General features: G+C 33.0%; 1 protein-coding gene across 1 annotated transcript in view; it reads left to right on the plus strand.

Annotated features, from left to right (window-relative positions):
- rsh (Rap GTPase activating protein radish) overlaps window positions 1–22,409 on the plus strand; it is a 92,078-nt gene that overhangs the window by 28,080 nt on the left and 41,589 nt on the right. Inside the window, exons 2-6 of the mRNA XM_013317401.1 lie at window positions 7,476–7,507; window positions 15,207–15,266; window positions 18,642–18,760; window positions 20,243–20,454; window positions 20,540–21,937. Of these exons, the coding sequence (XP_013172855.1) occupies window positions 18,723–18,760; window positions 20,243–20,454; window positions 20,540–21,937 (1,648 nt within the window). The 5' untranslated portion in view covers window positions 7,476–7,507; window positions 15,207–15,266; window positions 18,642–18,722. The remainder of the gene's footprint in view (window positions 1–7,475; window positions 7,508–15,206; window positions 15,267–18,641; window positions 18,761–20,242; window positions 20,455–20,539; window positions 21,938–22,409) is intronic.

Consider the following 22,409-nt stretch of genomic DNA (forward strand, 5'->3'; position numbering starts at 1 on the left):
TTTGAATTCAAGGCAGAAATTATTTTTGCTTTCGTATTGAATTACTCTTGTAATCAAATATTCTTTGGTATTTTCAAAGCCTGAAAAAGGTTTCGCGTGTTGCCCGTCTAATTGTATCTGTCGAGCTATCTCATCTTGTTCAAGTAATGTTTACTAAGAAACAGAGTTTTATAGTACTACTCCATATTTAAACATGCAACTTCTCATTTGCATTAAGCAGTTTATGGGTAACTAACGATTGCCCGCGACTCCGTCAGTGCTGAATTAAAAAAAATATTATTGTCGCCTATGTGTACATCCAGGCAGTTTTATATGTATGCCAAATTTCATTATGATTCAGCCAGCTTTTCTGGAGATATTTTTAAATAAACATCCCTCCATCTAAACATTCGCATTTATAATATTAGTAAGATAAGTAAGAAGTAAAAAACAACGTATTTCTTAATAAGATTGAATTGGTTTTATAGCTTTTATTTCAAAATACATTTCAAGTTCACGATATTTCATTATATTAGAAATGAAATCGACAAATGTAAGGGAATATCGTGAAATTTTCTTTCTTTTAAACAAATATGGGATTGATTGTATCGCAATATTGTTTTGATTTATTTGTTTACTTTGATTTAGTTATTTGTTTGTTCGTTACGAAGGTTAACAAACTAGTAAAAAATAGGACCGAAAAGTAATTTGTCAACTTCATAAGAAATGTAAGGGAAAGAAAATTGAAAATAGTGAATTTAATTTTGTTTTTACTAATAAACGGAGTTCATATGGGATTTAGAGCATATAAGTCGGAATTTATTTAGGTCGTAATAACTTCGGAAATATATTTTTCTTTGATAAACAAGTTAGTTGACTTCACTCATATCTTTTCAATTTCTGCGTAGCTAATGCAGTTTGCATTAGGAATTTTTCATTCACCATAAGAACGTCAAGTAAATGTAAATTTAGAAATTGAGAGAGCCATTTGTAAATGGCGGGGGACGAACCTGGACCATTTGTGGTCCAGCCAAGCGCTTTACGACTGCGCTACCGATGCTCTTGTAAAATATTGAAAATTTCTAAATGTTTGTACACGTGAAAGCACTTAAGTTAACCAAATATGGCCGCAGACCGCTTCCTATCAAAAGCTACCGTCGTCAGCTACAAATAATATCTCTTGATCCGCTAGTACACCACACTGAAACGGAACTTTGAGTATTCAGAAACGGACTAGGCATTGTTCTGCCCTTCTACTAAGTAAATTCTGCTAGTTTTCGCAAACGTAAAGTATATAAAACAATCACACTTATTGTATCATGCTAACACTCACTTCTTTATGAACACATACGTAAAATGAGGACACAAGGAAGCAAATTGCGAACTTATTATTGATTTTTATTTGGCAGAATAGTTTTCACGGGTCCTGTCATTTAAAAATCAAAGTACTGAAATAATAAACAGTTTCAACCTGTATTAAATTTTCGTACCCCAGACGATTTAATACAACTTGCACAGTGGGATTATTCAATATTAGTTACTGACTAGTTAATAACGTTGCGTCAACGACGCTTAAATATTCATACAATTTAACAGTTAGTTATTCGAATTATACCTACATCAAATTGTTAAAATGTATTAAAGCACACTTCTCCAGCACACTCATTCATCAAACAAATCGCAGATTTTTTGTCCTTTTGTCGTCTGTCTTCTGTGTGATCTTGGTATTGCATCGATCGAGCCGATTTCATGCAGCAACTAACACTGCTTCAGACTATAATATAGTTAATTCTTTTATATTACAAATAAGCAAATATCGTTTTATAACTTTAAACATTCTTGGTTTTAACTGTTATAACCTTTGTATGAAGCTATTTAGCTAAAATATCGCGAATTCAAACAGCTTAATTGTAGTAAGAATACCGTTTCTTACGAATGTTATTAAATATCGTTTTTTCTATTATTTCGTTAATGATATTCGACTCCTACAAATAATGTTATTGAGAAATTTACTTTGTATAAACCAAAATTTAAAGTCACCAATCAAAATCCTGATATAAATTTAGAGGGAAATTCAAAAGACGCTTCCGAAACAGTGTATATCTTTGTGGGTTCTAAAGCTGTGGAGGCCATTCATTCCAACCATCGGCTAATTACGTTGAATGATTTGCCGTAGAAACTATTCAAAGCCGCAATACAAATCTTAATAAGCATTTACTTATTGACTATATCGTGTGAATATATACTAAAAAAAATATAATTTCATTAATCACTTAAGTTAAAAAACTAGATAGATATGCAAGAAAATTTTATTGATTAATTTATATTTACCTTTAAGAAAGTATCAATCTTACTAATAATATAAATTAGAATGTTTGGATAGATGGATATTTTGAGATCTCCAGAACGTGTACATGGATCTCGTTGAAATTTGGCATAGCTGTAGAGTAGAGCATGGTCAGGAAAAACACATAGGCAATTAAGTTTTTTTTTTTAATTTGAGCTGACAGAGTAGCCGTCAGCTAGTCTTAAATGTATTTTTTAATTCATTTGTGTCGTTGACTAACTAAAAACTTAAATTACTTAAAAACACTACTTAAATTTATTCACAAACACTTAGTTATACTCTTTATAATTACCCATTGGAATTTGCTACGTGATCTCTGATTACACCATTGTGAGCACGTAAACCGACCTCGAATCAAGTTAATTAGTAACATTTCAACGCGCAGATAACATGTGCAGATATTACTAATTACTATAGTGAATAGATCCTATTACATAAGACATCTTTGACTATAATAGCATTGATAATAAGATCTCTTGTATACGTCATAGACATGTGCAAACAAATGATACGTGTATTTTGGTGAAGGATATTATACCTTAACAAAAAAATATGTATTGTAGTACGAATGGATATACATGTTAGAAAACAATGACACAGGTAATATACGTATCCCTTTTTAGTACGATTTTTAATACGAGTCCTTGCCTTCCCACTAATAGTCTTAATAAGAATCAAAGAAAAAATCTAAAAATATTTCTTAACTATAGTTTGTAGACAGGCTACTACGCGAATGCTACGCTTTTGTTAGGCCATCTCTACGCCACCTATGTGCTACTTCTACGACACAACTACGTAACCTTGGTACTTACCATGTATCTGACGCCATAGTGTTTTAATTCATTGAACACTTTAACGTTTAGATTCTGAAATAAACTAAGTGGTTTAAGAAATTCTTAATGTGCAGTTTCATTAAATCTACTAATATTTTGGTATGGATTGATGTTAAGTAGCCAGCCTGAAACAAAAAAAGTCATCTTCTACATAAAGTGATAGTAACAATTGACCCAAATAAAGCTAAAAGGAAAAACCATATGAGTGTAGGCGGCCTTGAATTTGCGGTAAATGTGAAACGTAGCTTTTACTTGCTACGTAAAAACTGTACTTGACTGGAGCGCACATGAACGCTAAGAGCTCATTCGCCTTATACTTTTCAAATATCGCTTCGAAAAGTTTAATTACTTTATAGAGTGAAGTCAAGCGGAAACTTAAAACGATATCATATTTCTACTTAGTTTACTACTAGATATCTCCCGCGACTCCGTCCGCGCGGAGTAAAAAAACTTAATTAGTAGCCTATGTGTTCCAGACTATATTCTATATCTATGCCAAATTTCAATAAGTTGCATACAGCTATTCTTGAGATACCTTCTAATAAATATCCATCCATCTATCCATCCAAACATTGACAATGTAATATTAGTAAAATAAGGATAACTGCTATGGAAAATAAAATGTGCAGGTGCTATTCTACTTTCTTTTCTTTATTTACGTTAGCAGTAACTGGCATTTGTTATGTAAAAAAACATCATGGTTTCTATATTTAAAATATTATATACATAACCTTACTTACTGTAGTATAATTTTAATTTACTAAATTGTTTCGAAATTAGCGCGGTACGCCTTTGATCATCTGAATGTACTCCAAACAAACTTTGTTAAATTATGAAAGTTGGCGCTTGAAGATTTCAAACTGCTCAAAAACAAAAAAAGGGCACTTGAATAGTTTGTTCAAATATTTTATTTATATAATATTTCTTACAAAATTATACAAATACGAATACTTTATGTAATTAGTATAATTAGAAATGAGTACTTCAAAAATTTATCTTGAAACCAGTTTCGAATGCTACGGACATGCTGAAAATACTCTTATATGGCTATGTAACTTGAATTTTTGTACGTTTCGGTACATACACGGTAGAATATCTCGTACTATTGACTTTAATTATACATTCCACAAACCACAAACGGTTAATATAGAGTGTCGTGTCTAAGGTTAATTAATGTGAACATTAACAGTCGTAATAAACTGACATATTATCCTTTCAGCGACGATCAATTAACTAACTCTCGATTAAGCAAGAAGCTTGATAATCTTCTCGACTACCAATTGATCATTATTTTTTTTTATAATAACTAAGATAAAGATACTGAACTGATACTATATACAATTAAGGAATAAAATTATATACAAAAAAGTTTAAATAGCATTCCTAAATAATTCCAGACTAATCCGAAGTATTTAGTAAATTCTTAGAAGTATTCTAAACTAGGAAATGTACTATTCATTTTGTACTATATATTATGTTATATATTGAGAAGTATTAAATTACATAGTTTCTAATATAAAACATAGCATACTATGTTAGGATCAGACTTTCAAAATAAGAAGAAAATAAAAAAAAAGTTACTTAATATACCATTCCCTAATGGCAAACAAGAACCCGGTTGCCAGTATATTTACTGCTTTAAATGACGCAAAAGGGTTAAACTTGAAAGAAAGTTGTTTTTATGAAAGACATTATTTTATAAAATAAGGAACTATATTAAAACTCAGTATTGTATACAAGGGTTGATGTTTAGGGAACTCCACTCTACTCTTTTGCAAGATCATAAAAATAATAATAATTTATTGCTTACTGTATTATTATATCTAACAATATAATGAATGGATGGACGGATGTTTGTAAAAGGTATCTCCAGAACGGCTCAATGGGTCTTAATGAAATTTGGAATAGATAAGCTTAGTATAAAGGACATAGCCTACGAATTATGCTTTTCTTATAATAATTTCTCGTGAACGGAGTTGCTACACTTTTAAATTCAAATATTTATTTCGGGTTTGTTGAAAATACCTTATGTGTGCAGACGGAGCCGCAAGCAACAGGCAGTCCACTAAACTTATCTATAAATAAAGAGCTTTGTTCGACTCAAATATTAATATTACAAGACAGAGTAGAAAAGCATTAACGTTCGAGAAGTAAATCAATAAACGTGTAAGCTCTTACCAATGCATTTGGTTCACTACACATATATGCCAAAGGTAAATTGTATTTGTCAGGGTAGCTAAGAAGATTTAAAACCACTTTCCTTTAGATGGCTACTTAGTCATTTTATATTTCTACAGTGTATTTTTGCTATTGTCAGATTAAAAGACGTAGTTTGTGAACTGTATACCAATTTCCGTACTCAGAGACCCTAAATGATCGCTTCCCTTAGAGCAGATTTCTAAAATATTGTGGAAATGTTAAGCAATCCACTGAACATATCGAAGAAGTTAGCGTTTTATTAAATACTATTCCGTAGTCTAATAATGTTGAACGTAATTTACTTTTATAAAATAATATATTTTATGGTTAATATTAAAAAATATTTTTGCGTAAATCTTCAAGATACCAAAGTTTTCAAAGGACGAAGTAACTGAAATGAGACAGATCAGAAGGTTCTTTGATGCTTTCAACATGAGATGCTGAGTGGGAATGTTGAAACGTAAGTTTGAGGGACAACAGGTACTTAATTAGGCTTCTGAAATTTCAAAGCATTGCCTCGTAATTTCGACAATCTTCTTAAAGGCGTAAACTTGATAGAAATTAAAATTTTATTAGCAAAAAGTGCTACGTAATATGTTAAATGCGTGTTATTATCAACTTTTAATTAAATTTTACGAAACTAGTCTAACCTGTTATTAAATTAATCCTGATTATTTAATGTTATAAATGCGAAAGTAACTCTGTCTATCTGTCCGTCTGTCCTTTTTGTACGCAAAAACTACTACACCGATTTTAATCAAATTTGGTACACAGAGTCTAGAGAAAACTATTATTATCAATATAGTTTTCCAGTTATTAAAAAAAATTAAAATAAATAAAATAAGTCTTAATCACTCAAATATTTACGCGATACTTTCCTTTTGCCTCTAAAACTATTTAGCACTCTCGGGTATTCTTGAGTTAGAATACTAAACTCCGACTGAGTAATAGCAGAAGTCGAGACGCTCTCTCTCGGGGACCTAGCAACAAGTTAATACATACTAAAGAAAATTGCTGCATCTCAAACCTGCAATAAAATAAACGAAGCAATTGCTTCAGTTCAGGCAAGTAAAAATACTAAATTATTCATACGGTGATGTACTAAACAAAGGGTACTATTAGCCATTAAAAAAATATATAGAGCTCATTTTTACTATTGTCAACATTCTCCTACAAGTTACACTTCCTCCTAATATTTTAAATGCGAATGTTTAGATAGATGGATGGATTTTTGTTTGAAGATATCTTCGGAACGCTTTAACGAATTTTGATAAAATTTGGCACACATATAGAACATAGTCTGGAAGAACACATATGTTTTTGTTTTTTATGTCTACATGAACGTAGTCGCGGGAGATAGCTAGTAAATTATAAAATAACAATTTTATTTGAGACGACTTGGTTTAAATCAAATACGAAATATATCAAGATAGAATTAATAAATCATCCCTTATAGATACCTAATCAAACAAACTCAACTAGGGACAACAAAAAGATGCGGTCGCTAAAGTTCTCGGGTGATTTGTGATCCATATTGAATTTAGTCCCAAGGGATCCCAAACAATGCTCTTTACTGAGGTTATTGAAAATCTTGAATAAAAGAGTTTCTTACGGACTGTATCATACTATAGGATAAATGATCGTAAATAAAATACATAATGTAATTCATTTAAATAGAACAATCTGAGCAAATATTTTAGTATACAACTTTGCTTAAATATTATATGAGTTGTTTTTAGTAATATCGTCTTTGATATGAGCATTGTATTTAAGTATTAATAGCAACAATAAATATTATTTTTAGAAGATACGAATAAAAGTTTTCTGTTAACACGCACATATAGGTGTAGGTCATACTGCACACATATGCTTCTTGAATATATTTGACTTTCTTCGAGAATCATCGATTATTAGATTCCAATGAAGCCATGTAACCATAAGTCAGTACTTATCCTTAACCTATCTTTTCTGGAAGCGCTTTTAACAACATTAATTTTACAAAATAAAATAAATTACACTATTTCATTGATTATGTCTGATTGCTAAGATTTGTTATAAATTATTTTAATTTAATAAAATAACATTTGCAATAACTAATTAATTTTTATTTGTTTCAGATTCTAATTAAAGACGAACGGATTTAAATCTAGTAAGTATTCTAATATACTTTTAGTAGAAATCTATCTTCACTTGAATACTAAAAGGTTTATTTGTGTTAAACGTAAAATAGAAATGTGTATATCCCTTTCGTTTTCCCCCGAGTTGATACAAAATGGTTAGAGCGGAAGTTCTTGTCATTTTCTTGTGTGTTGAAGAGGGTCCTTGTCCTTTTGTATATTCTCTATGGAATCCGAAAACTCACAGCTTTCGTTTATATTAAGAGAGTAACAAAAACATTTTACGTAAAAAACGTTTCAATAAAATACCACAATTCTAGTGATGAAACTTTATACGCTCAGTCAAATACGTAAAAAGAATAAAAAAGAATATTATTTAATATTTATTTAAATGGTTTCGATTTATTTATATAATAAAATAATTTAATAATAATTTTTTGAATAATGATAACATTTTAATATCGAAACGTATGTAATTTTTCAATAATTTATACATTTTATATAAAATTCCCAACATCGAATTGTTTTCTGCAATATTATTTCATTTTTAAACATAGTATTTGCTGATATAAATTCTAGGAATTAATTTATTTCGCTCAACATTGAAAAGGTATTTTATTATTTCGAAAATTTACAGAAAATTGAAAATCAGATTCCTTGGGAAATGCCAAATATGAGTATCTTGAATTAATATTAGTAATATAATCTCGACTACTACGACGCTTTGTTATTGATTCAAGCGAGTTTTTCGGTATTCTAATATGTTTCATTGATAAAAACAAAGCGCTTGACAGAACCGTGCCGAAGTATACATGTCCAAGTTCGATTCCCCGTCATGTAGCAATATTTCTTTTGATTATCGAACTTCATCTGTACAATTTGACATTCTTACGGTAAAGGAAATCTGCGAAGAAATTGAAAGATATGTGTGGATTCTACCCATAATGTGGCTGCGTGGTTGACAATGGCCTAGTCACCACTAACTTAGGGTAGGCTCCGAGCCCTGCATGGGACATACATAAATAAGTATTTAAGCTGACGATTACTAAATATATTTTTTTTAATTTTCTCGAGGTTATTAAAATCAAAATTTACTATTCATTTAATTATTTGCAAAAAAGCGATCTGTATTTAGTACTTCTAGCAGTAAAAGTATAAAATACTGCCTTAAAAGTGTTTTTAATTACACAAACTTATACCTTTTGTCAATTTCAAAGAGATGACGCTACATTAGCGTCCCTCGTAATACTTCTTTATTTTCTAATGGCGCTATTTTTGTACCTTTTATTTGCACTGTCAATTTCACGACCTGTCTGTTGTTGACAACTTTTTTAGAACAAAGGCTAATGGATAAAAATTCTGCAGGCAATACTATTTACACTGTTACATATCTTTTGCAGCACTTATAACATTTGGAAACAAAATGGAGACTTTTTTACCAAATAATTAAATGTTTTTTTTTATTATTCAAACTTTCTTGAGACATTATAATAAACTGATATAAAACCGGACGAATATGCGTGAGTGTTCAGCCGTTTTTATATCAGTTTATGTTTTTTTTTTTGTTTTCTGCGTAATTTTAACTTTTTTGCACTCATTGTTAAATTTGAAAATAGATTTTCGGATATCCATAAAGCAACGTTTCATGGTTGAATACTTCACCCATGTATGGTGATTTTCAGACACTGATAATCTTACTATAGTGATGCAAAGTAAGAAAGAGAAAGAAAAACATTTATTACTCTTTGCGGCATTATAATATCAGATCATTAAAATTCAAGCTTTAAACATTTATATTTGAGTTCACATAATATAGAAAATCTTCGTAATATAGTCTGAAATTCAAATGAACTGAAGCATGAAGACGATAAGATAATAAAGGCCATTGTCACGTAGATTACGCTCGCGTGTGAGGCTGCGTAAATTGTTAACAGATTTCAATAGGTTTCCTGGATCCAACGGACATGACGTACCGTACTGAATTGAGGTTTATTCTGTATTCAGATATTTTAAAACAGCGCTAATTTTATCAATAATGATTGATAATATTTAATTCAATTCGCACAATGAATTACTATCTACTATTCAAATACTTCGACTTTATATCTGTCTTCTCTGGTCGTCGGGTAGTGATATTGCACCGATCGAACCCATTCGAGAATAGATGTTCGTTTGCAGGCTTTGTTATTTATCGTCATTGGTCAATATAAGTAACTCCTAACTTAGCGTAGGCTCCGAGCCCCTTGGTGGTGACGTATAGTGAGCTGATGGTTATGATAAGCATAAATTAATAGCTAATTTTGACGCTCGTATGAACACAAAGGTAATATTATTCAAGTGAAATAGTTATAAATAGAATTGGTATCGTACTTGTGTATTGCAATTAGAGAACAACTCAAAGCGTTGAAGGCTAAGCCCTCAGAAGCGGCACTCTACTCGTTTCGCATTACAAATTCAATTAGCTTCCTACGCGATACAGTTACCAACCGCATATGTTTCGGTGAACGTAATTACTCGCTCTATTCAAACATTGCTTGTTTGTGACACTATTTTAAACAAGGTGACGGATAGTTTTAAATGTAAATTATTTGTTTATTTTATTATTTTACAGTGATATATTTGATTCGTTGGAGTTTTATATCCATACTAAGACATTAAAGGAAGCCCTTCAGTAGTACAATATAGGATTCTGATAGTAACCATTTAATGGCTGTGAGCAGCAATTATTTTTATGAAATAAATTTAGTTCTTAGTGAGGAACTGGCTACTTATCTTTTGTTAAACTAAATAACTAATTAAAAACGGCTGTTATTACTTAGTTAATCCGGTGTCAGCACCGATTACTTTCAGATACGTCAGGGATCCTTCTTCGGGGTAATTACTGGGCTGGATTTGAGATCACGTCACGCTTTGCACTAGCCGACGAAAGTTTTAAGTTATTTAATTATTAAAGAGTTTTGTTATCTGTTTCTTTATATTTTACAAGTTAATATTTATTTATTGAGATACCTAAAATTATATATCATATTGTTTTACAAAATATATCCCTTACTAACACTGGTAACCTTTTTAGTCATAAATTACGTTACTTAGGCACGACACATTCGGGTTCCGAGAACACTACGCATTCGAATATTTCATTTGATAAATGATGTCTACCTTTATCCTGACAGTTTTGCTTTTGCTTATATTTTATGAATATTGAGATTATGATAGAATAATATTGCTGGCCAGCGTTAAGGCGTGGTGGGTCGCGCCTAGCTAATGGAACACGATGTCGACTAAAATATTACCATAAGTAATTGTCGCTCGTCGTCGTCATTGTAAAACAGAGCGTCAGTGGCTCAGGGTTCAAGCACTTGACTTGCAATCTGCAGTGCTGGGTTCGAATCCCGCCATGTACCAATATGTTTTTCGATTTCCGATTTACATATGTACATTTAACCGACGTTCTTACGGTGAAGGAATACATCGTGATGCAACCTGCACATATCTGAGAAGAAATTCAAAGATATGTGTGAAGTCAACCAACCCGCACTTGGCCAGCGTGGTTGACTATGGCCTAATCACCCTAACTTAGGGTAGGCTCCGAGCGCCTCGGTGGGGATGATGAATTGTCGCTCTAATAGTAAGTACAGTAACTAACAATAGTGTAGTAGAGAAGATTTGAAATAATAGATATTTCGTGATTAAACCATAGATATAGTTCTGGCGTGAAGTCAATTGTAATTGACTAGCTGTCGCTCGCAGCTCTATCTGCTACACTTGGGCTAGAGGCTTTTTTCTATTACCGTAAAATTAATCGGTTTCAGATATTAATATAAATTGGTTGCAAGCCTGGCAACATGGACTGCCTGACAGCCCGACAGTTACCTAAATTTAGTTCGGTCGATAATGAACACGTGTGACCTTATTATGGATTTCGGCAACATTGTAAACAGATTTACTATCTACGAATTTTCAATATCTTATGTACAAATAATACATATCATTTTATGTGCTTCTACTAGAACTAGTAGAAGTACCAACATAGAAAATTTATAATATCTAGTTCAAATATCTTTTTAGGGTTCCGTACCTCGAAAGGAAATAACTTTGACTTTTCTCTTGGTTGTCCGCCCGTCTGTCTGTCAAGACCCTTTTTTGTTCTAGTTTATATAACTTAGTTCTTAGTAATTGCAAAATATTTGCCCTTTAGCTTGTTACTATTTTTATTGTTTTGAAACACGATTTCATACGTTAAATCGTGTTATTAACAGGAAAACCATTTAATTTCCATTGAATTAGACAAATGTACATTAAAACTCGTTAAAACGAACATTATGGTGTTAACTTTCCGTATTAAATACGAAGAGGCTAAGTTTTCATTATAGTTTCTCTCTTAAGTTACTTAACTTTAACAATAAAATTATCTTAAACTATTCATCAAGTACCATTAAAGTTATATTTTTTGTTTGAAAGCGAACTTTATAACTTATATGCATTTAAATTTCGATGTCTATCTCAGAACCAACAAATCTCTACAATTTTTTTTTAATTTATACGAAAGCCTACAATCGTCTTGGGAATAAATCTTGCGCAGTAATTAATTAAAGTATGATTTTCCCCCATTCCCTGGGTATTCCTTGACAGAAGGCAATTAACAAAATACCGTATTTATAACTTTTTAAAACCCATCGAACGTCACAATATATCGTTCCCATCCGCTCCCATCCACTACTGAAAACTTATATGCTTCCTCGGGGATACGACGGAATAGGATTATTCTAGACTCCAATAACCGTCACTCACTCAAACTCTCTCAAACTCAACTCCATCTAACTCAAACTCTACACGAATGACCATCTAATCGTCCCCTAATATTGACAACTGCACTTTGAAATTAAGCTTAGTTTTGTTCAAAGAAATATGATTTTAAATTTATAGAAATATTAGTTGTCGCCCGCGACGCCGTCCGGTAATTAAAAAAAATCTAATTTAGTAGCCTACGTGTTCGTCCATACTAGTTCGTACAAAGATTAAAGCCGTTATTGAGATACCTTTTAACAAAGATCCATCCATCCATCTATCCAAACATTCGCATTTATAAGTAAAAAGATAGCATCATATATATGGGAACCATAACATATTTTAAGTCCTAGATTGTTATGTTCTTAAGGTGAAGGAAAATATCGTGATGCAATCTGCACATATATGATAATAAATTCAAAGATACGTGAAGTCAACCAACCCGCACTTGGCGAGCGTGGTTGACTATGGCCTAGTCACTCCTAACTTAGGGTGGGCTCCGAGCCCCTAGGTACGGTGAGCTGATGATTATGAGTGTAATGTTTAATATTAAGTTATTAGAAGTAAGATTTGTAAATTAAATAAGAGTTAAATTAAACTTAATTTATATCTGTTGCTTATCATATTTGATTGCAAATTCCATTTATTAAGCTTGTCTAAGATTAGTAATATCTCGAGTGACGTTGATCTTGGAATAATTAGGCTTAACTTGATATTAATTACATCTTGTATTGTCGTTGATTAAAGTCGAGTTAATTTAATTAAGAATTGAGTGACGGATGATCTCTTTTATTTAATTAGAAATCTGTACATTTTAATGAAATTGGAGTGTCTGTATGTATTACCAAAAGAAACATATTTCGTTCATATTATGTTTCTGATAAAAATAAGCAAATTTAAACATTTTTGTCTGTATGTCCGCAATGTTGCGTTTGTCCCGGGTAATCTCTAGAACGGCATGACCGATTTCAATGGAACTTTGAGTATAACGTAGCTAATATAAGTGGGCATTTTTTTTAATTCTGCGCTGATAATTTCGCAGGTGACTACTAGTTAGTTAATACAACTGTATACTTAACAAATATCGATTCTGCTATTTGAGAGCCATAAAGTAACAACTAGCGCCTGACATCTTTCGGCCACATTACCCCACTTTATGAGAGGGGATAGCGGTCGAACGCTAATTTATTCGTTATTAAAACAACAAACACAAATTTAATCAACCTGTTACAAAGAACGCAACTAACATAGCATAAAAAACTGATATTTCATTTTAAAAAATCAACTGCGTTTTATACTTTTTTTGTATACATTGTTTCAGAGAACAATAGCAACTTCGTGTAAATTGTTTCGAAGCCTCCAATATGCAGCAACAATTCAATTTGTAAATTGATTTTTCGGTATTTGTATTGAAAATATAGTTACGCTGCGCTGCGGTTTTAGTGTGGACGTTGTTGATTGATAAAAAAATGCGCCAAATTTAATTTTATTTGTAAATTTTTACACTGATTCAGATATTAATAAATACCCATAAGATAAAATCTAAAATATATTATTGAAATTTAAAAACGATACATTTTTTTTTTTGTTTCGGCGGACAAGCTATGGTTCTACGATTTTAACAAATTTAACATTATGACTACGTAATCAACGTTACCATTCTTGATGGGTAACACCTTAACAACTGTTTCTATCCACAGTCAAAAAGGATAAATTATACATACAAAACTGTTTAGCAATATAAATTCAAGCAGCGTCTATTAATCGCAACAGCGTTCAGTAAATTCAAAGCAACAAGTTTTATTCTCGGGAGACTAGAGCGTTAACTACTAGGGTAGTTAAAGATAATTTAAATTCCTTTGGCGTTCATATAACTGATCTCTAGGTTTTAAGTTAGCTGATCATATGGATTTTATAGCAAATATCCAATTCGGCTAAATTCACGTATATTCGTCCGGTGCCGCCACCGGACGAATGTTTAGCCGTTTTAAAAAAAAATACATGTCTCACGAAAGTTTGAATAATTTGATATCCAATCCACTATATTGATAGCGATGATTTGGTTTATTAATTAATTTTATACGAATTATTTTTTTATTAAACACGTTCCGGTTTCGATTTAGAAAAATAAGGTGTCATTCGGTACATGTTATTTTCCGAAGGATTACAAAGATTCTTTTAAGTGATATTATAAACAAATGTTTGTGTTACATCGTTAGTTGAGTAATCTTCTTCTGCCAAATCGAATTGTTAGCGTCGACGGTAGTGTTGTGACACCGGTGAAAAGGTAGAAACCGGAACTATTGGCATGGGCTTTTCAATTTCCTACAACACAGCCATGGAAATTGTCGCTTCAACTTTTTCTAGCGAAATGTTGATATGGCGAAAATGTTTTTCTTTTAACCGAATATCGAATTCAAAGTTGATTTTACGCTTATAAACATACTCGCATAGTCTGACCTCTGTGAGTTTAATGGTCCCTAAGGGAGACCCTAAGTTAGCATATTTAATGTAAAATCTACAAAATAAAACTGAAGATTCAAACATACCATGTATAAATGTAGCTCTGAATAAAATACAAAGCTTTCTATAGTTAAAATTAAAGAAGTTTTTGACATTATGCCTAATTACGTATGTTGTTTAAATCAGACAAAACCAGGTACTTTAATATATTAACACAATAATTTGAATAAATACTTAAAGAGAACAAAATAGCGAACAATTCTCTAAAGTTTTCTCATCTCCCTCGAGATGACTGCAATTAATCAACCAAATAGCCCGTCTTTATCCTTAATACGGACTGAATTATTATCAACAGAAAAATTTAAACCAAGATAATAACGAGTTTTTCAATTTTTTTTTAATTTATCATTTATTTTTTAGTTAAAGTCGTAGCTTGATTAGTTATTGCATAGTAATATGTTTAATTTTTTGTTGTTTCAGATGTTAATTGATGCTGTAATTAACAGAAAGGAGGACTGGAAAATATATTTCCTTCAAAATGTAAGTATCTTGTTAGCGATGTAAGTATTATATTATTTGATATATTTTAAAAAAAATACCCGATCACATACACCTTTATATATAATATATACCAACATACACATACAGACTAACAAGTTTACATATAATATTCTAATTTAATCCAACTCTTGCCAAAACAAAGACCTTGTACCACATCTATGTCAGCTCTACGAGTTACGTAGCAAAAGTCTACGCCATATCTAATACTACTGTAATAAAAAAAAAATACAATATAATATATGACTAGCTGTCGTCCGCGAATCATAATAAGTAACTTATTGTCCAGACTATGTTCTATTCATGCCAAATTTCATCGCGATCTGTTAAGCCGTTCTGGAGATACTTTCAAACAAACAATCATCGAAACATTCGCATATATAATTAGTAAGATTTTGTTCAAATATATTCTCTACTCTTTTCAGTCTGTTTTTAATGTATATAAAATATAGAGGAGGGCTTATAAAATTGCAGGCAAACCGTGAATTTAAACTTCTACTTGAACGCTGCACAAATGAAAGTACAAAACTGTAATCAGCTTACTTTCAAAGTTGTTCAAAGGAGAAAGCCTCTTCGAAGTAATTATTATACAGGTTTCCTTTATAAAATTCTTGATATATTAAATAGAGAACGTTTTATATTCTCTAACAAGAAACTATTACAATGTAGGTTTTATTTAATCACGTATTCACAAAATCATTACAAAATATTTTTTTATTCACAGATTTTGAAAGCTTTTTTACTATTAAATGTAGCTTTTTTTTTTGGAATTTTGTTGAATATCCTCAAGTCAAAAGCTCTGTTATTTTTCATTAAGTTAGTATGTATTTTTACCAGAAATTCCACATATTATAAAATTAGTGTATTCGCCACAAGGGAGTAAATAATTAAATATAATATTTCTATGTTAAAGCTACCACAATAACATTATTTTCATTTGTTTTTCAAATGAAATGTTTGTAACATCCGTACGTAGTACCTTAATTTCAAAGAATTCATTTAAAAAGACAAAAGATTTTTTTTCTAAAATACTGAAAATAGAAGTACAAACAAAAACTTAAAACAAAGCTAATGGAATTGCACTCAACAAATAAAACAGGTAAAGGGCAAAATTTGCACTCAAAAACTCGTACTCCTTTTAATGTAAAAGCGACGTTCCCTTTGATGCATTCAATTTCGCGTATTGTTTCAACAAAATTTAATTATCCAAAGAGCAACGTTAGTTTATTTTAAAGAGCGCGAGTGTTAGTGAAAATTTTAGGTATATTAACATACGAGTATATTTGTCTTAAATGTAATTGTAAAATGGCGGATAGTAAAATATTCAAAGAACACTTTTTGTTTGACATGGATGTTTGTTAGAAGTTATCCGAAGAACAACTGCATGGATCTAACTGAAATTTGGCATAGATGTAGAACATAGTCTGGAAGAACACATAGTCTACTAGTATACTTACCTATATAATTATTTTAATTACACACAATGTAACCTTCATGACAACCTGAATGACAAAAGATAATTTTAAAACAATCTACTAATTTGCAATTCGATTAATCTAATCAATAAAAGTATTATATTGTCTTTTGAAATATTTACTTTGAAATATTTAAATAATACCGTAATATTCAATACTGTCATTTAATTTTTAAAAAGAACAACAAAGGAGCTATGTAACTTTACACTTTAATTCGTAATCAAAATTGCAGTGAAGTTAACAATAGGCGGTAGTTGCAAGAGGCATTGAAGCCGAGTAACCCGATATTATTCATGAATGAAACTACCTTGTTAAGCAGACAGCTCGGTTCACAAGATACCAATTTAAAATAGCGTACTCTGATGCCTGAAATAAAAGGATTGTTTTCAAAGCTTTGCTTTTAGCTACTCATGTTTACTGTGAATTTTCATCTACCAAACACGTATAAAAATACAAAGATAGTCGTCGTCGTCGAGACGTCTATGTTATACAAACTCTGTAATAAAATAAAAGCAACAAGGAATAAGAAGTTGATTATTGATTTCGTATGAAGATTTTTAAGCGTTTACATACCAATATTTTTAATTCACGACATAGATTTATAGAGTTATAATTTGTTTTATTCCAACACATATAAATTAATATTCCTATGTTTAAAACTCTTTTATAATAAGATTCTCTTTGTTTACACAATATAAACTTGTTTTCAATAAAGCTTTAGTTTACAGGAATGATCATTACGTCAATAGAGGCAATAGAGATATAGTATATAGTAGAATTTTTTTGGTCAATGTATTTATTGCACCGCGATAAAAATTCATTTCAAAGTTTGCTCGTTCCCATCAATCAAAACTCAATCTAAATTGAACAACATTCCCCGTTTGTTCGCAGCCCTTTTTAAAATAAAGAATTTATTGGCAATGGAAATAACATAAATATTACGGTCCGTTGTCTCTTTAAGGCTTTTATTTGCTTTTTTGTATTCACCAAACAAAGCATTTAATGTAAAAAACAGCGTTTGTGGACTACATAAATAAAATTGTATTGACCTCTTTTGAATAATGTAAAAGTCATAAATCTTAAAATAAGAGTTAAAAAACAAATAAATCTAATTACAAAAGAGAAATTAAAATTACACCTGGTTGTAGAAATTATATTTATTATACCCTTACCCTATTACTCGTACTATATTTAAATTATCTTACCGAGAGTTTCTAAGACCAAAATCTCCGTTTATATGCTATCTCTCTATTGTCAAAGATAATGACATGAATGACTTTAGTTTGATTTTTGAAACCAACTTTTAGTGGGTTTACTTCTGAATCATATATTCTTCCCGTTCGTTCTTCTTAAAAATGGAATAACGTAATGTTTTGGTGCAGGAAAATCGGAATGTACAAAAACACTTATACTACGAGTATAATAAAATAAAATAATACCAAGATAGATAATAATTCAACAAAGAAAAACTTTTATAACAGTGGTAAAGCGCCATCTATGTTACACCTTTGATAACTTCGACAATATGGTGAAAGCTTCTAAAATTTCCATCGCATTGGTGCTGCCATCTAGTGGATAATAATGATTAAACTTACGATGAGAGCTTTTCCAGAGATGTCACTCACAAATGTGAGAACTTTTTATTTTAAATAGATTGAATGGAATACTTTTCGTTGATAAGATATTAAGATTATTATACTTATAGATTTATTACACGATAAAGAAAGAATTACATACAAATTAAAATTATACATTGACTCAAACACAAAGACACATACCACTTATGGTTACAATACACTGATCTTTTTTTGTAAAACTTTTAAAAATTCTTTTATAGTTTGCTTTATTTTTACTAATTGTATTAATTTAATGATTGTTTCAGATGTTGAAAATATTTGATGTGATATTCTGTGTCGGCATATTCCCGAGTTAGCGCCCCGCCCCCAATGCCCCGGCTTTCGTCATGCCTCAATCCCCTTCACCTCGGCTGCGTCATTACAGGTCCCCGATAATGTCCTAGCATGATTAATAATTTTATTTTCACGTTAAAACACCGTAAACTGCATTATTTTTAATGACTTCCCTAGGAGCTTTTTGAGTAAGCTTTGTATATTGTTTTCGAATCCCAAATACAAAGTGAAATCATGTCAATATTCTGTTATGAAGTATTCGCGCCATCTATCGTCAGTTGCTAGTTTTATATTTTTCTAGTCCGGAATAACTTAAAGCTTTGAACGGACAGAAATTAAAGTTATATTTTCCTTTGGATAACGCAAAACAAATTAAGCATGGCTTCCGCAAAATTTATTTTGCTTTTTTCTGCCCTTATTTTTTTCATCTTATTGAACTCATCCATTCACACACAACACATGTTTACGTCACACACATTGTATTTTGTAAGTTTTCATTTATTAGCAAAAGGTAAGTTCTATAAAATAGTTGCATGATTGCCCTTAGCACACAGACAATTACTCAGTAGATACACCATTTTCAAAGTAAAATAAATAAGTAGGAATTATTTAGAATTCTTATTGAAAGAGTTTTAGTTTTTGATAACGTATAGATACATTTTATTTACATTTATTTCTGTCGTCAATACATTTTCATAAATAAGTAGCAAAAATAATCAATTTTATGCCTTACTATTGCGATATAGTTTTTAGGAACAATTTATTACAGTATTTTACGGACAAAGTTGCCTTATTTTGAGACAGAATATGCTTTGTTAAAGTATTTGTTACGTACATCACAAATTGATATGTTGATTTCACTGAACATGTTATTTCTCTACGAATGAGCCTGTTTGATTTCCATTTCAACAAATTTATTGATTTGTGTACAACCAAATAATTTCTAGTCGTACGAAAGATTCGAAATCAGTCATCTGCAAAGTGATATGCTGTATCCGTATGTTAACGTCACAAAATAACTTGATTTATCTTTTACATATGTAAAATATCCATATGAATATGAAATATAATAGTACGATTTGAGATATGAAACAACTCAAGAATATACAAACGCATATAGAGGTATTAATAAATCAAATAATCAAATGACCATCTAGATATTAATACATGGTAAAAACTGCCATTACATTTTGATTTGATTTCATAAAATTGGGTTATATCTTTAAGTATGATTAGTAAATATTTAGTGGTAATGTACCAAAGGAATGATAGTCGAGTCGCGCCACTCGTCTATTGGTAATATGATATATTAAGTAGACGAGAATGGGAGCGGTTATTACTTAATATCGAGCAACTAGTTCAGTTATCAGTTCGGTGATGCGAAAACAAGGGCGTGATATGCGGCTTTACGCTTTGAACACGAAACACATCGCAGCCGACTGCCGACTACAGACATGTATCCTTACAAGTACTTTCGTAACAATAAAGCGTGAGTTGCTAAAATCAACTGTTTATTGAGACTTCTCCACATATGCTGCTACATTTTTATTTGTTTTTGTTTTTTTTTTACCAGGACGATGACCGCAATATGTTTCGTATGCAACTTGCCGATTCTGTCCCACCAAGTGGGACTGGTGTGGGCTGGAGGAAACGGCTGGGACGAATTAACGCGTTCCACGCTAGAAGAATCCACGCTAAGGCAACGCCTTGGCAGCCGCAGGGACTCCGCAGCGCAAGTCTCCTGCCTGTCCCCGCCAGAACCAGATGTCGCCGATCAACCACGAGGTACATGTCGGACATAATGACAATATTATTATTAATCCTACAAATGTTTCTTATTATAACAATAATAATAAAATTGGTCTTCTAGGTGGACCCCGCCGTCGCCGGTCCTCACTGGCTCAACTCACAGATATATTGCGCGAGTGGGGCGGTGGTGGCAGTCAGCCGCGGCGACAGAGAGCACCCCTATCTAGACGTGAAACTCTAGCGGACTTGGCGCGATCCCTGCCATGGGCCCGCCACGAGCCTCCGCCTCGACGCCGAAGAGACTCCTCGGCGGACTCCGGAATAAAATCGATGGCATCGAAACGCCGCGATTCCAAAGCTGCACCCCAAGATTTTCGTGCAGATTTTCCACCATCATGGGAAAGGAAAGACTCTACAACTATCGTACCTTCGAGGGACCGCCGCTTTAAGAGACGAAGCTCTGGCGATGAAAAGGATCGCAGGGACTCAGTGGATGGGCATCGTCACCACAGACGTGACTCCGTGGCAGTACCACCGCCACGTATTATAGCAACTCATAAAAAGCGACGAGGCTCCCCACCAACACCAGCCCCGCCATCTTTTGTGGATGCGTCCTCTGACCCCGGGCCATCAACGCAGCCACCATCGGTGACGATAGTCGCGGTTCATGAGCCCAGTCGCTCAGATGGCGAATGTCAGCCTATGACAATGCCGACCATCATTACGTCTGCTGTAACCCCATCGCCGACATCTCCCACGACACCCGCCGTCAGCGCTATGCAAACTACTCAAGCTTCTCAGATTACGCCATCTACGACTCAAGGGACTCAAGCTACACCCAGTGGAAAGTCACCTCCCAATATAGGTGGTCGAAGAGATTCGACAACGCAATGTGGACGAGCTCGAAGAGATTCCCGAGCGGCTGCCAGTCCAGAACGAAGATTGGGCCGTTTGCAAAGGCAGGCGACCGCTTTCGACGACCCTAGCGGTCCGCCGGGTACCAGGCGTCGTGATTCAGGGCCTTCTTTGGGCCCTGATGACGAAGGTCGAGCAAGGAGAGATTCATTGAGCCCCGATTCGGCGGCGCGGCCTCGTCGGGAACGCAATCAGCTCAGCCCCGACCGGGCAGGGGGTGGCGAACTGAGCCCATCTGCGGCTCGACGTCGCAGCCGGCTCCGGCGTCAGGCGTCGTGCGCCCGCATGGGCCGCGCCCGTAGTCCCGAGTCCAGCTCGTGCTCGAGCCGCGACCCCAGCCCGTGCGCTCGCCCACCCGAACGAACGATATTCCGAAGACAATCGACTACGGAGGAAATATTAATAGCTCGCGGCTTCCGCCGGCAGTCGACCACCGAGGAAATGATTCGTTGCCGTAACTTTAGACGGCAAAGTTCTCAGAGCGACGATGCCTGTATGCGTGCCCGGGGCCGCCGCGACTCTTCCACTCAGATACTGGACGGTACCATCGGCACCATGACCGTCGAGACTACCAGCACATTTTTCGATTCAAGCACACAGACAGGTCAGTAATTTTTATCTTTTAATTCGATTTTTGATTGAAAATTTTATTCTAACAGTAGTTCAAGTTTGTGACCAACAAATTGAAACCAATATTAAAGTAGCGAACTTAAAAAAATAGCCACTTTTTCGAAAGCATGTCCGTCTCCTAGCTCTAAGCTACCTCCTTACCAATTTTCAGCCATATCGGTAAAGCCGTTCTTGAGTTATAAATAGTGTAACTACCACGACTTTCTTTTATACTATATAAGATTAATTAAATGATATCTTTTTCCATCACAGAATTATTTCAGTTTAAAAAATCGATGAGTTACTATAATAGATTACAATTACAAAAACAATGTGTCAGAATGAGCAACATTGTAAACAATAGCTCTACGCTTAACTTTCGTAGAGCGCGAGATTTACAAAAGCACAGAGCCTACAAGCTGGTAACAAAAGACATACCACGTGCTCGCTCCCCGCCCCTTTTTAAC

The sequence above is a fragment of the Papilio xuthus genome, unplaced genomic scaffold (genome assembly GCF_000836235.2).
Source record: "Papilio xuthus unplaced genomic scaffold, Pxut_1.1 DF826938.1, whole genome shotgun sequence".
NCBI classification, from domain to species: domain Eukaryota; kingdom Metazoa; phylum Arthropoda; class Insecta; order Lepidoptera; family Papilionidae; genus Papilio; species Papilio xuthus.